General features: G+C 36.0%; 2 protein-coding genes across 4 annotated transcripts in view; both read right to left on the reverse strand.

The window, feature by feature from the left end:
* Nucleotides 1–2,532: 2,532 nt before the first annotated feature.
* LOC129577358 (venom serine carboxypeptidase-like) lies at nt 2,533–7,772 on the reverse strand. 2 transcript variants are annotated; one of them, XM_055464235.1, is made up of 9 exons: nt 5,543–7,772; nt 4,982–5,392; nt 4,844–4,865; nt 4,316–4,771; nt 3,969–4,249; nt 3,618–3,776; nt 3,375–3,494; nt 2,843–3,114; nt 2,533–2,769 (listed from the first exon to the last, which is right to left on the reverse strand). In XM_055464235.1, the coding sequence occupies exons 2-9, from the start codon at nt 5,087–5,089 to the stop codon at nt 2,646–2,648; spliced, it is 1,542 nt and encodes a 513-aa protein (XP_055320210.1). In that variant the 5' UTR covers nt 5,090–5,392; nt 5,543–7,772; the 3' UTR covers nt 2,533–2,645. The 2 variants fall into 2 exon arrangements, with proteins under 2 accessions (XP_055320210.1, XP_055320209.1); XM_055464234.1 differs by having other exon boundaries at nt 5,499–5,748.
* LOC129577360 (uncharacterized) overlaps nt 5,724–14,452 on the reverse strand; it is a 20,659-nt gene continuing 11,930 nt past the window's right edge. For both annotated transcript variants that reach the window (XM_055464238.1, XM_055464239.1), the window contains exons 4-5: nt 9,296–9,449; nt 5,724–9,021 (exon numbers count right to left, since the gene is read on the reverse strand). In XM_055464238.1, coding sequence (XP_055320213.1) covers nt 8,541–9,021; nt 9,296–9,449 — 635 coding nt within the window. In that variant the 3' untranslated portion in view covers nt 5,724–8,540. The remainder of the gene's footprint in view (nt 9,022–9,295; nt 9,450–14,452) is intronic.

Here is a 14,452-nt window from a genome sequence, read left to right on the forward strand (position 1 = left end):
TTTTTTGGGTGAAACAAGTCGATACACTCAGACCAGAGAAGACCTAGGGGCTTCTATGTCGGTTTGGCATTCGAATTTTTATTCACAAATTCGCGCTCAGTGCTATGCATTCGCAACGCTGCCATATGATTTCTATGTAAACATTCGCACTCGCATTCGTATGGCAGTCGTATTTCGCTGTTCTCGAACGTTCTCACGAATGCGAGTGCGAATGTTTAGATAGAAATCATACGGCAGCGTTGCGAATGCGTGCCCAAACACGAATGAATTATGTAGTCACAAGTTCGCTGTCATAGCCGCATTCGTCGCATTCGTAAACATTCGAATTTTTGTTCTGAAATGATTCGCGAGAGATAAATCCCCTTAGGAGAAGACCTATTGCTCCTTTTCGTACACAACCAAAACGCAAGAATTAAATATGCCACTTTTGGATGCCATTCTAGGGAAGAATATTCGATCCATCGATCACGAGCGAATCGTTGATGAATTGGAACAGCGGCAGGTGGTGTCCGAGAAATAAAGGGTGTCCCAATAGGGACGCAAAAAGTTTTTCAATAGGGATTTCATGATGGATGCCCCGATCTGTCAAACTGGAATGTCAGTTTGAAGCGTCCATCTATACCATTTATAACCATGTCAAGATTAAGTAAAGATAAACGCGTTCAAGTCGTTAAATCCCATTACGAAAATGGGTCTATTTTGCAAAATACGTTTCGTGCAATTCGTGAATTTTTCGGCCGAAATAATCGACCAAATGTGTCCACCATCAGTCGCCTGGTGCAGAAATTTGAGCGTACTGGCTCTGTGTTAGACGATCAGCCATCAACCCGTATGCGAACGGCCCGCTCGCACGAAAATATTGCTGCTGTGAGTGAAAGTGTGGAGGACGAGCCAAGAACCTCGGTTCGTCGACGTTCTCAACAAGTTGGCCTCTCTAGGATGACCACATGGCGTATTCTCACCAAAGACTTGGGTCTACACGCTTATAAGATTGTCCTCACTCAAGAACTTGAACCGATGGACCACGGAAAACGAAGACATTTCGTCGAATGGGTCAAAGGAAAAGAGGCAGCGGATGCCGATTTTTTGAAGAAAGTGATCTTTTCGGATGAGGCTCATTTTCACTTGAATGGGTATGTGAATCGCCAAAATTGTCGATTCTGGGGAAGCGAAAATCCAAGAGAAACTGAAGAAGTGTCAGCTCATCCAGCTCGTTGCACTGTTTGGTGCGGTTTATGGGCCGGCGGCATCATCGGGCCGTTTCCATCAATGGCGAGCGATATCGTGAGATGTTGCAGTATTTTTTTTTGGTCGGAAATTGAAGGCATGGACTTATCCGGCATGTGGTTTCAACAAGACGGTGCCAGACCACACACAACACCTGAAACATTAGCGGTAATCGAAGAACGTTTTCCAAATCGCATCATTTCTCAAAAGTCCGAAGTGGAATGGCCGCCTCGTTCGTGCGATTTAACGCCATTGGACTATTTTCTTTGGGGCTACGTCAAGGATAAAGTCTATGCCAACAAACCAAGCACCATTGCCGAGCTGAAAATTGAAATCAGACGTGTCATAGCCACCTAAATGTGCCATTACTCGAATCTGTAATTGAAAATTTGGGCAAGCGGCTGAAGGTCTGTGAAAAGATCCGTGGTGGACATTTGCACGATATTCTTTTTCATACATAAATGGTAAAGACCAAACTACAACATACAATAAAGATTTGGAAAATTGGAAACTATTTTCATTGTTTTTTTTATAAATACTTTTTTGCGTTGCTATTGGGACACCCTTTATATGTACAGGAATTTTTTTACATTGGGAGGCCATTGTATTCAAATGCTTATTAGAAGTTGGTTCATTCTTACCGACTTTGAAGGTAATATATTGTGTTAGATTATTGTTTGCTAATCACAAAATGCTCCTGAATTGTAATTATAGTACTATATGCGATAATTCCTGCACTATTATTTATTTCTGGTTTGCTTATGATGGTTTCAACAGCCGTACAGCGAAATTCATGACAACAACAACAAGTATTGATAGTTCTTAAAAATGCCGCAAATCGCTAATACATCTTATTTAGGCGCCACCGCTATTTTGCGCCGGCCAAAAGTATAGGTTGGGTGCAAGTAAGAGAAATTTTACAAAATTGAAAATAATTTGTAACAACAAACCTATTCAAATAAACTTGCAATAGTTAAAGATCCAGTTTCAATAAAAACCATCGAAAATGCCATGAATTCAACTGAGAGGGTAACATTGACAATCATAAAATATATATTGTGTAAATATTACGTCCTGAGTGGCGTCCTTTTGGGGTTAAATATTTTGGATTTGAAGTTAATGTAATATATTTAATCAAGGTCCATGAAAACTGTCGCTTCAATTTACCTTATGTTTCGAACCATTTCGTTTCGGTAAAGATGGCATGAATTGCAAATTCAGTTGGATTCTTTTCAATTCTGGATTTTACTTTCCCAAAAAAAACTAACCTTTATTGACTGTAATAAAAAAAATGCTCAGCCATTGGATAAAAATATATGGATTTTATTAATTTGTTCCATTTTTTTCTCATAAGTTTGATTGATCCTTTGGAGAAATTGCTGTGAATCAATCATTAATTAGTGGAAATCGCGTGCAAATTATAAATCATTACGAATGAAACGGTCGATAAGTTCAAGTGCCACTTCAGGCTGATCGGTTGGAACCATATGACCGGCATTCAAAACCAACGCGTCTACGAAATTATCCGCCACTTTTACGTAACTAGAAAAGAAAGAAGAAGAGGAAATGCATTACGACACTAATAAAACTAATCTGATTAAATGTAATCGATTACCCAGCCATTTTTGAGTTCACAATAAAAGATTCACGACGCGCCGATCGATATTTTTCCGAACCTTTCCACTTCATGTGCTGATAAGCGTTTTCTGATAGTGGATAAGCGACTATAAAATCCATATTACCGCTATAATACATAATGCGAAGCCCTTCATTCAACAATTTCTCCGTCCAGTGCATTGCCGTTGTCATGAAGTCGGGTATCAAATTGATGTAGACAAATTCGGGTGACTTGAAACTTGCACCGCCCACGTGAATTGCACGACGTACCTGCAAATATTTTTCAATGAGACGGTTATTCAATTGTTTTTATAAAAATTCAACAATTTGAACAAGAGACTAAGTCCTCATTTCACTTGAAAAATACTTCTCAATCGAAAGTCAATCCTTGGAATGGACATTTTCAAATCGAGATTTTTTTTCCAGCGATTTTTCTTCTCGAAAATGAATCAAGTATAAATCAAAATGATAAAACTTCGGGTAAAAAATGATCTCCATGGAAGAATTCAACTAATCGAAAAGAGATTTACGTGATTTTGTTCGATGTATTTACGATACGATTCCAAATCCAGTGCCTCTGGCTGGAGAATATTATAAACATTGCTATAGTTACTGCTTTGGACGAAGGCGTACAGCATCGTGTCCCAATACTATGCAATAAAAATAATGACAAAAGATGATTAAAATGCGAAAATCAATCAAAATTTACCTCTTTCTAACATTTAAATACGTTTGATAATAAAATACGTTAATTTTGAATAGAAAAAGCTTACAATTTTCGATTCGACGCTGGGAAAGTATTCCTTGGCAAGGAGTTCGAATAATCTCATGGCGTGTTTACCGTGTAAATCGACTAGACCAGTTTGATAGGCAAAATCGGCATACTCAAGCATATTTATCGGATCAGACAGAGCATTACCAAGAGCTAATCCCTTAAGCCACACAAAATTAGGTACAACTTTTAGAAATGTTTCCGAAAAATTCAATTTTTACAGGTAAAATGTGATTTTGTGCTTAGATTTGAAAAATGAATATTTGAGACAGTTTTCTTTGTTATATATTGAAATGAAGAAATTTAACAAAACTAAATAAAATGAGAAAGAGAAAATCAGAATTTCGTTTACTTGTAAATTAATGATAAAGTCCTCTTCTTTGTTCCCTTCCCAAATGGCATTTCCGATGGACGGAATGTATTTGCCTGCAAACGATTCGCCTGTAATGAAAAATTCGTTTTGCTGCAACCATGGGAAGAGTTCAAAGAACTGTTTCAGTCCAATGTATAAATGATCTCCGACTTGTGTAATGTTCCTGCAGTATCCATCAGGATCGGTGTAGCTGAATCCAGCTCCAACCGGATTGTCGATGAACAATAAATTGTATTTTTTGTGCCATGAATACGGATTTTCTGGAATCGAAAACGTTTATTTAGACCAAAATGTCCATTTTCAAACATTCACAGTAATTATTCTACTTCGAATAGTTTTCATGTCGTTGTTGACAAAAAACGGTCCATTTTCGGTGAAGAGGCCAAACAATGATGAGCTTCCCGGTCCACCTTGAAGCCACAACACTACAGGTCGTTGAAATTCTTTTTTCAATTTATGCGCAAACTTTTGTGTGTTATTCCGAGTCTTTTTGCTTCCAAACAACAGCGGTGGTCCCTTTTTTCGACTATCATCATCATCATGAATGCCACTATAACTACCGTCATCATCGTCACTGCCTTCGCGATCGTCTTCGTACAGTTTTTCAGTTCCCTCGGCCGGAAAGAACCAAAAGAATAAATTTGAATCATAATCTTCGTTAACCGTTAAAAACCCCGAATAACTGACTACATCCAAGAATTCACTTTCATTAACTCGCGCCAGTTTGCGCGCTTCATCTTCGTTACCATCTGCAATCAATTCGGACAACACCAACGGATCACCTGAATTAACAAGAATTTTCACAAAATTTGAATTCATTGCATTCAATTATTGATTTAATTTTGCTATTTTACCTAAATCATCGTATGGATACAACTATCGGTGAAATGAGAACAAAAAAAAGAGGCAAAAAACCATTTTTCTATTAAATTTCTTAGCACTTTAAGTGCGAAAACTGAATTAAATCGTAAAATTTAAATAAAAACACTAACAACGGATCGCCATAACGGCAAATTTTGCATGGTCAACAATTGAGCACTGATTATTTTCAATAGGCTCAATGCCAAAAAACCACCAAAAATCAGATGATATCCACTCATTTTTGCTGCAATTCTATTCAATTCAATGGTCCGACTATTTTATCACTTTAAACTATTCGAGAAGACTGCAGACGAGCGCTTGCATTCCGAAATCAAATCCTGTTCAACGTCCGTTGCATGCATGCATTTCGTTTTCCTTTTTGGTCACATTTTCGTGTTTCTTCATTTATTTATTTTGCATAACCGTTTGGTAAATATGCAACTAGTTCTATTCGAAGGTTCTATGAACTTGGTTGATCATTGTTGCCGGTTTTGTTGGTTTCTCTCATCGCAGCCTATACGTACGTACATCTTTGTGTTCGCCTAAATGAAAATAAAACATGAATATTCAAGAATTTTAATTGCATTCTCGCGCACCGCACGCGAACGGGTTTCTCTTCTTCGTTCTTTTCACTCGAGTGATACGTACAGAAATGCTGATTTTTTTTTTGTTCCGTTTATAGCGGGCATTACCTTCGCTGTACTAAATTTCGATCTACGACATAAATGTTCACCCTTGATACGATTCAATGACACTAATTCTGCTACATTTTTCCACGATATTTATCATTTCTCCTTTATCAAATATGGGAACGGCATGGAAAAAACAACAAGTGGCCGGAAATTTTCGCTTTTATTAATAAAACGCCATAGATTTTTCAAACAAAATTTTATTCCATCTGTAAGAATGTAAATGAAGATATTACATAGTAGAATGAAATGTTTAGCCAAATAAATTTGCCTAATCCTTAAAATTAGCATTTAATAAAAAAAATGGTCCAATTTAATTGCCAGAATTAAAATGGGTTTGTTATTGATTACTCGACATGCAAGCGTCAATTGATTTAATTTCTAAATGAACTTTTTTTTATCTACCAATTGCAATTTTTACTAATTCTATTTGGTTACACTGATTGAATATAGCTTATCAACACAATATTTTAGTAAAAATAAGAGGAAAAACGAAATTTTTCTAAATTGAATAAAGAATAAAAATTTTAATAATAATCAAACGGTGAATTGAAGAGCGAAGGAAAAATTAATGGAAATTAAATCAAATCAGATCAAATGGAACGAAAATTAGAGCAAATGTTAAACCGAAGTAAAAAATCGAAAACGATGCAACAGAATAAACTTTGTAGAAAAAGTACATTGCGAAGTGATCTTCCAAGTATTCAAGAGAGGAGAATTTGATCAGAACTAAGAAGGCGAATATGAATTCGATCTGATGTTGTGTTTCAACACTTAATTGATGCAAAGATCTCTAGGAAGATCTGAAATTTGCCTTGATGTGGAATACAGCATTCGTCTCGATTCAATATTCAACCGATATCTTGAAATAAGAATCAAGATTCTTGATTCACAGTTTCAACTCTTTAGAGACATTTCATTAGCCATAGCTAATGATAATTGGCTATAATCAGATGTGACACCTTTTCAATGAAAATGAATTTAATTAAATGAACTTGATGTTAAAAAAAATTGGTGAAGTCAAAAACCAGATTTAAAAAAAAAATCAAATTCTGATTTTGTCCAAAGAGTTCATTTTCATCAAGACAGTCTATCTGTACATCGTAGGCATATAGGAAAATTCTTTGGAAAACATTCCATGATTGAAACACATATGAATATCGCACAAAGTATTTTCTCGATAGCACTGCTTCCCATTAATAGTATACTTTTAGCGGTAAACAAATTGTTGTCAAGAGACAGTGTGTTATCAACACGATTCATGTTTTTAGCTCATGAGCGCAGGGCCAAATTTTTTCTCTCAAAATTGTGCTGAAAAATTATCGAATTTGGAAAAATTCGAAATAAATGAAGGAAAAGAAAACTTATCGAAAGATAAAATCCTGAAACTCTAAAAATGTGTGTTTTTAATAAAATAGCTCTGTATATGTGTGACCCGATTTGCTCCAGTCTCTTGAAAACGCCCGAAAAGAAATGATAATAACAAATGAGCCTTATCAAATTTTACGTAAAATTTTTGTCAATGAAACTCATTCGGTAATTTTCTGATGACGCTTGAATGGAATGGCATCACGTGATAAGCAAAATTGTTATTCCGTCATTATTGTTTTCATTTTAATCTGAAGTTTTTATTTGTTTCGTTGGTAATCGATTGTTTTTTTTTTCTTCTCATGTACGATTAACAAAACGAAACTAATGAGATAAACAAAAGAACGTAAGATGAACTGGAATTTTGAAAGAAAAAAAAACGTAAGAAAATTTTCGAGAGAAGAAAAACACAAAATCAAGGTTAATTTTAAGAGAATATCTCATTTATATATAAAACAATTGTGTAAGTAATATTCTTGTCCAATAATATAATTAAAACTGGATACTTAAACCGAAAAATTTGTTCTCTGCTGATTTTTTTTCGCGTTGATCTAACATAATTCGCATACAACATAATTGTGATGGTCGATTATGTATGTGTGTGCGTGAATGAGAAAACAAATCCGCATTTACGATGATAAAGAAATAATTGTGTGATCAAAGAATTTTGCAATGAGAAAAAAAAAGAAAATTATTCAATCAGTAATTTAATGTTATCATTAAGCTAATAAATTAAATGAGCGTGATTATTCAATTTCTTCTTTCGATTGTTTTTTCTCTCTTGCTCTTCACGACGTCATTGGATGGTATTTCTTGTTCTTATTTTTGCCGAAATATCTTTCGAGTGTGCTTATCTTAACAATTCACCATTAAAATGATAGTGTGTCGTAGGGCATTGGAAGATTGTGTTAATATTGTTTTTTTTTTGGGGGGGGGGCGTATATAAAACGAAAAAAATCAAATGACCTAACAAGTACACACTAGAATTGTATTTGAATTGTATATTGTTGGTCCATTACTTCGACATTGAAGTTGAACACTTCTTAACAGAATCATCTAACATATGCTTTCGACCCGGGAATCATTTTATTCGCCTATCCAATCCACCGTTCTGAGAATGTGCTTCGTTCAAAGGGTTGTTTTTTTTTTCTTTGTTAATTTATCAAAAACTGAGATCTCGTCCAGCAAAAACACAAACACAGAACCATCGATAGATAAACGGGCAAAGTGTCTCGGGGTTACACAACTATTGGTTATCTATTCGACATCAACATGATCAGCCACTTATCATTCCATTTACCTACGAATTTGTGTACAAATATTTTTCCAATGAATACAATTACAATACATTTTCTAATCAATGCGATTAACAATGCTCGATAAACAAAAAAACGGTTGATGTATTTGTGAATTAATTGAAAAATCAAAATCGAAACGAAGAACTGAATCAAACACAAAATAAAATTAATGGCTAAAGATCTGAAAAAAAGTTTTTGTTTTTTTTTTCTTCACGATTAAACTTAAATTGATTTTGGGGTTAGGTATATTGTGTGATTATGGTGGAGAGGCCAAGGGATGAATGGGAAAGGTAGGAGGAAGGGAATTGTGTTGTATACAAAGTGTATATATGAAATTACATTGAAGTGGGAGACCAAAAGTTCATTTCGCGCAATTCGGATGGTTTGGCTTTGATGACTTTTGGTGCACCGGCTGATGATGATTTCGATTGCGAATGCAAATCTTCGCCTTCTTCGCTAATATGTGACGATGCAACAGATGTTGTTGATGACATACTCTCACGTTGCATACCCAATAAACTGGACAAAAACCATCCACGATATCCATCGGGCGCATTAATATTGCTCGTTTGCGTTTGCTGCTGCTGCTGCTGTTGATTGACAATGGCAAATGTGCCAGTAAAGTATGGATTATGTGATCGACGCATTGTTTTTGGTGAACCAAGCGGTGATGCAGGCAATGATTTTGATCCACGACGTACCATAAAACGTGACGATGCAGACATTTGATCGTAATGCGGCGAATCACTGTTCGTTATCGGATCGCTGCTTGTTGTCGGTTCAGCTGATACTTCTTCGGAATCTTTACTCAGAGTACTGGACAAATGGGAAAGAAAAGAGTCGCACGATTAGTTTAAAGAAGAAAAAAAAATAATAAATAAACGGAAACAACGGCATAATGACGGTTTCAATGTTGAAAAGTAGAAGATAAAGAAAAATTGTTGAAAAATTTAATCAAAAGCAAACAGAAAATAAGAAGATGAAAACAAATGGAACGAAAATTATTGAAAAACAAACGAAAGCAACAAAAAAAAATTCCTTATCAACAGTGGAAAAAAAAGAGTTCCAAAATTGCAATTGCCCAACTTACTTTGCAATGGCGAATCCTCTACCCAAGGATTTAGCAGAAACCATCTGATGTGCAACTTTTACAATAGAACTGCCACAAGCAGCGCCAGCTCCCTTGAATCCGTCGTCGGTACCAAAAGGTTTAGGTGGATGTTTAACGTTATCGATGATTAGCTCTGTGAGAAAATGTGAAAAAAAATTAACGATTACTATTGTTTGTTCAACACATATACAAACAAAAATTTTCGGTTTTATTAGCAAAAGCAAATGAAAAACGCGCTGACTTTCTCATCAAAGTGTGATTGCGACAGACGATTCAAATTAGATAATACGATAATTCAGAATGAGTTGAGTATTTTTGTGATAAAAGCGAATCACCCGCGCGCGCTAATACTCGCAATGGAGATGAAAACTCGGCCAACAACAACAACAACAACAACCGAAGTAACATTGAATTGCTAATTTTGCCAGAGCATGTATATTTGTATCGTTCTCTCAATTCGCCGGTATGGTATTGTTGATGCGAAAAGAGGATACTAGTACCTGCCCATTTTGGCGTTCAGCCAAACACATGTATACACTTCATTCTATGTTACACAATAGTACATGTACAGTTCTTTCATCATTGCATAAAATCCATAAATTTCAATGACTTTCTTGTGTCGTTAAAATAAACAAAATTGAGCAAATATTCGATCTGAAAATAATTTGCGTAGTTGAAATCTTGATACAAAAATAAATTGCAAGATTTATCAGAAAAAGAGAAAGAGAAAGAAAAACGAAGGCATCCCGTTCAAACTGGACTTTTATCCCATTACCAACAAAAAAAAAACACCATTTGAGTCATTGGGATTTGTTTACAATTCACTTGTTGTTCGAAGTCATTGCACGCGATTTGATCAGCGATTCCCTTTATTGTCGTTTTGTTTTTGTTTATCAATCAGTTAGCTCTCCAGAACCGGTACATTTTGCGTAAATAGCGTTGAGTAAAGATATGAAATGCGACATCATTTTTTTGTTTGCTATTTTGCCGTATTCGCACTACGTTTCAGGTTGTTCTTAGTGGCCCATTTACCAAAAGTACGAAACAAAAGATGAACCAATAATGAAAAAACGTCGTAATACCATAGGTGAAAGCACGCGCATCCCATCAATTTCAACTAGTGTCAAATTGAGACAAAGATTCTTTGCCATCAAAACCGATGAGAGAGAAAATTGAGGCAATATTCATTATGTGTGACCTAAGCATCACATGACTGCTGTGCGAAAAACGGGCATCATGCCAACAATCTTTTATAGGCAAATGGGAGAGAGAGAGCGAGAGAGAGAGAGAGAGAGAATGAAATGTGCACCTCAATTCGCGTTGAGCAGTGTGTTCACAATTAGAATACGAAGCGAACGATCGTTGGCAGTCGATGATTGTCGACCATGCCATTTCGATGTCGAAAACTCCAAATACCGTCATGATAGGCAACACACATAGCACAGGAACGGATGCGTACATTTTTGAAATCACTTAAATTACAAACTATTCACATGCAATTGTGAGCATGGCCTCAATGGGAATGAGAGAGAAAAAGTACGTTATTTTTCATCATTCGATTTCTAGCTATAGAATTGATTTTATGTTAGAGCCCGGATTCGAATGAAGACGAGAGAAACGAAAATCAAATTTCCAAGAAACAAAGGGAATCGCTTGAGACGTTTCTGTGGACTGTTTTGTGTGAATGCGGATGCTAATTTTGGTCCGCCAATCGTTACGCTAAAAACAATAAAAAAAACAACACACACTCACCAATCACAAAATATATTCTAGATGCTAACGGCGGTTGATTTCAGTTTTTTTTTTTGCAAAATAAATTAGGTTCCCAACTTTGTCTTAGTTCGGTGTGTTTTTTTAAATTTCAAATAAATATTATTTATATGCTTATATAATTCAACTGAATTTCCCACTCGGATCGATTGGTTGTCGTAATGCTATATTTTAATTCTATTTCGATGATTTTGTTTAAAAAAAAAATGGCGCGAATCACAAAACTTTTAATTCTACTTGGATTCTATCACAGATGATTTTCAGTGTTTGTGTTTTTTGTTTTAAGTTTAGTATGTCGAATGCCAAATCACTTCACTTTTGAGAAAAGGTTTTTTTTTCGTTTTTGGAATAAATATTTTCGTTGTTGATGCGAGCAATTGTGTTACGATTTCTTATTTAGAATGTGCAATCGTTGTTGATCGTTGATTTTCTTTGGCTGTGATACGATTTTTATAAACGTGCACGCACTACGCATTTTATGAGTGCTTTCAAAATGTAAACCACGTTCGGCTTCTGTGCGAACTATATGACTGCGCTAACGCTGACTGTTGTGAACTGCGGCAAGAATGTTCATTTTAAAGCAATCGAGCGCACAAAACGACGAATTCGCAGCGAACTCACTAACACAGCGGCAGATCACGCTTCGATAAACCAGAAGCGACTACACTGTTCATGAACATGGAGTCGCTAAGGTACATACATACGAACACAATCGTAGTATTGTTTGCAAATCATACGGAACCGTTTTTTTTCTCTTCCAAACAACGATTGTTGTTTTTGTTTTATGGATTCTCGGCGCTATTTTTCGTTGTTCGGCTGTTGTTGCCGTTATTGTTGTTGGATTGGTTTACGGAATCGGCAACACATGTACAATTTATAAAAACAATTTCAATAGATGCTTGCGCCTACCAATACCATGTTTGTGCGGGTATTATAAGCCGATCGTTGTTTTGTTTTTTCATCTTGTTATAATGAACTGAATATTCAAGTGAATTTCCAACGGCGTTCCAATTTTTCTACGGATTTTTCCAAATGGGCTTCCCCCAACCATACAATACACAATGTGTACTATACATTAATCCGCTTTATAAAATCGATCTTTGATCGCTCTAGCCACAGTCTCCGATTTCAAGTCATAAACCGTTTTGAGTTTGAGATAATGAAAAACACTGTTCGCTGCACATGTATTTGAGGCTCTGTGCAGAAAAAATTGCAGCGCCGTAGGCCTGAAATATTCGCTGTTCGTTTCGTCATGCGTTCGATCGGTGCATTCATTCGTCACATGACATCAAGTGAACGATGGGAGCAGCAACAAAGAAAAAAAAATGTGTGTGTCAGGCCAATGTTTCATGCCACGTCCAATTGCCAACAGCTGATTGTATGTGCGAGACTGAGAGATAGTCCAGTGATTTAATAAAATTGGCGATCATCCATACTGCTCTGGCAAACCGTTCAACTATATTTACGCACTTACACACTCTTATCATGGCAGCTCGAAATCTTCGAGTCAACTGAGCGGCACTCTGAATGTTCTGTTTTTTTGCTGTGTAATTTTCAATTGGAAATTTTTTTTGCCGGTTCATTGCTGCCACGTTTATCATCAGCAGCAGTGCATATCCGATGACCTTTTTTGGCTTGCAAAAAAAAAATCACTGCTCTTTTTTCTTCTTATCATTTAAGCGCAAAGGTCTTTGAATCCTTCACAGCGTACAACAATTTTTGCCCAAAAAAAAATTGGTGTGCCATTCATCTAAGCAAATTGTACGGCTTTTGTTGCTATTTCGCCAGTTGAGGGTCAGTAACAAACGCACAACTTTCGATTCTACAAATATACGTAATTCGATATGCGGTTGCGGAATGTGCATGTAGTTGTGTGTGTGTGTGTTTCTGTATGTTTTCTTTTCACTTCTGGGCTATTTCGAGATTGAGCAAAAGAGAGGTGCGTCGAAGATTTGAGCCAATCAGCGATTGTATTGCAATTTATATAATATTTTGTGTTTTTACACAATGCGATTGGCTTTATAATGTGCGTGTTCTCTATCGCAACGCCACGATGTGTGTATGTCATGTGCGACCCCAGTCATTGTACGCAAAAGCCTTTTGTTTCGTTGTGTGTTTGCGCTTCTTTCTTATGAAAACGCAGTTAAGACAGAGCGGTCAACGAGCGCTCGTTCGTTCGTTCGTATGCGAACATGTTCGTTTGTTCGTTCGTTCGTTCGTAGAATCTACGAACATGTTCGTTCGTTCGTTCGTTCGTTCGTAGAATCTACGAACATGTTCGTTCGTTCGTTCGTTCGTTCGTAGAATCTACGAACATGTTCGTTTGTTCGTTCGTTCGTAGGTAAAATTTCATTTTTTTTTCAAACATAAAATTTTCTTATTTCTTAAAAAAATATAGGAATGATCTTATGTACTCAATAATACTGTAAGCACTGTAATACTGTAATTTTCAAGTTGTGAACATTATTTTCGCACAAAAAATTGAACGAATATTTTTTTGAGTTTCCACTTGCACAATTGGATGCATAATAATGCAATAAGCAATAATAATGCTGGTTTCAAATGTTGTGAAACGAAGAAAGTGATGCATACGGAGAGAGAGATAGAAAAAGTGACAAAGACAGTGTTCATCTCTTTTTGCCAAGTATGGTGTGCACATTTCAGATTCGTCTTGTTGCTGTGATATCATGAAGCACGTTGTCTCTCGAACTGTGTGTGTTGTACGATCACAGAACAAAACATTGTCTAAACGTATAACTGTTTTGCACGTGGCGATTTAACACAGTGCGTAAAACACACACTGTTTGAACGTCCATGTGATTTAAATCATCACTGCAACAAGTCTCTCTGAATTGCACACCATAAATGACAAAAAAAGATGAACTTTGCTGTCTTTGTCATTTTTATCTCTCTCACTCTCTCTCTCTCTCTCTCTCTCTCTCTCTCTCTCTGTGTGTATGCATTACTTTCATCATTTTACAACTTCCACGTTCATGTCCAGCTAATTATCATATCATTCTATTCTCGCCACACAAACCACAATGAGTGAAAGTAAGATTTTCAGCGATGTTTTTTGTTGAGTGAAGATGTTTTTAATTAGTTTTATGCATTCAATTGCGCAAGTGGAAACTCAAAAAAATATTCGTTAAATTTTTTGTGCGAAAATAATGTTCACAACTTGTAAATTACAGTATTATAGTGCTTACAGTATTATTGAGTACATAGGATCATTCCTATATTTTTTTAAGAAATAAGAAAATTTTATGTTTAAAAAAAAAAATGAAATTTTACCTACGAACGAACAAACGAACATGTTCGCAGATTCTACGAACGAACGAACGAACGAACGAACATGTTCGTAGATTC

Source organism: Sitodiplosis mosellana, unplaced genomic scaffold (assembly GCF_009176505.1).
Source record: "Sitodiplosis mosellana isolate CC-2019 unplaced genomic scaffold, AAFC_SMos_1.0 Smas_scaffold_6197, whole genome shotgun sequence".
In the NCBI taxonomy this organism is placed as follows: Eukaryota; Metazoa; Arthropoda; class Insecta; order Diptera; family Cecidomyiidae; genus Sitodiplosis; species Sitodiplosis mosellana.

Excerpts from the sequence above, each read along its gene's own strand:
- LOC129577358 (XM_055464235.1), bottom strand. The coding sequence starts at position 5,089 with ATGAGTGGATATCATCTGATTTTTGGTGGTTTTTTGGCATTGAGCCTA. Across the intron at positions 4,772-4,843 it reads GTATCCATACGATGATTTAG|GTGATCCGTTGGTGTTGTCC; the intron begins GTAAAATAGCAA and ends TTGTTAATTCAG. Across the intron at positions 3,777-3,968 it reads ACTTTATCATTAATTTACAA|GGATTAGCTCTTGGTAATGC; the intron begins GTAAACGAAATT and ends GTGTGGCTTAAG.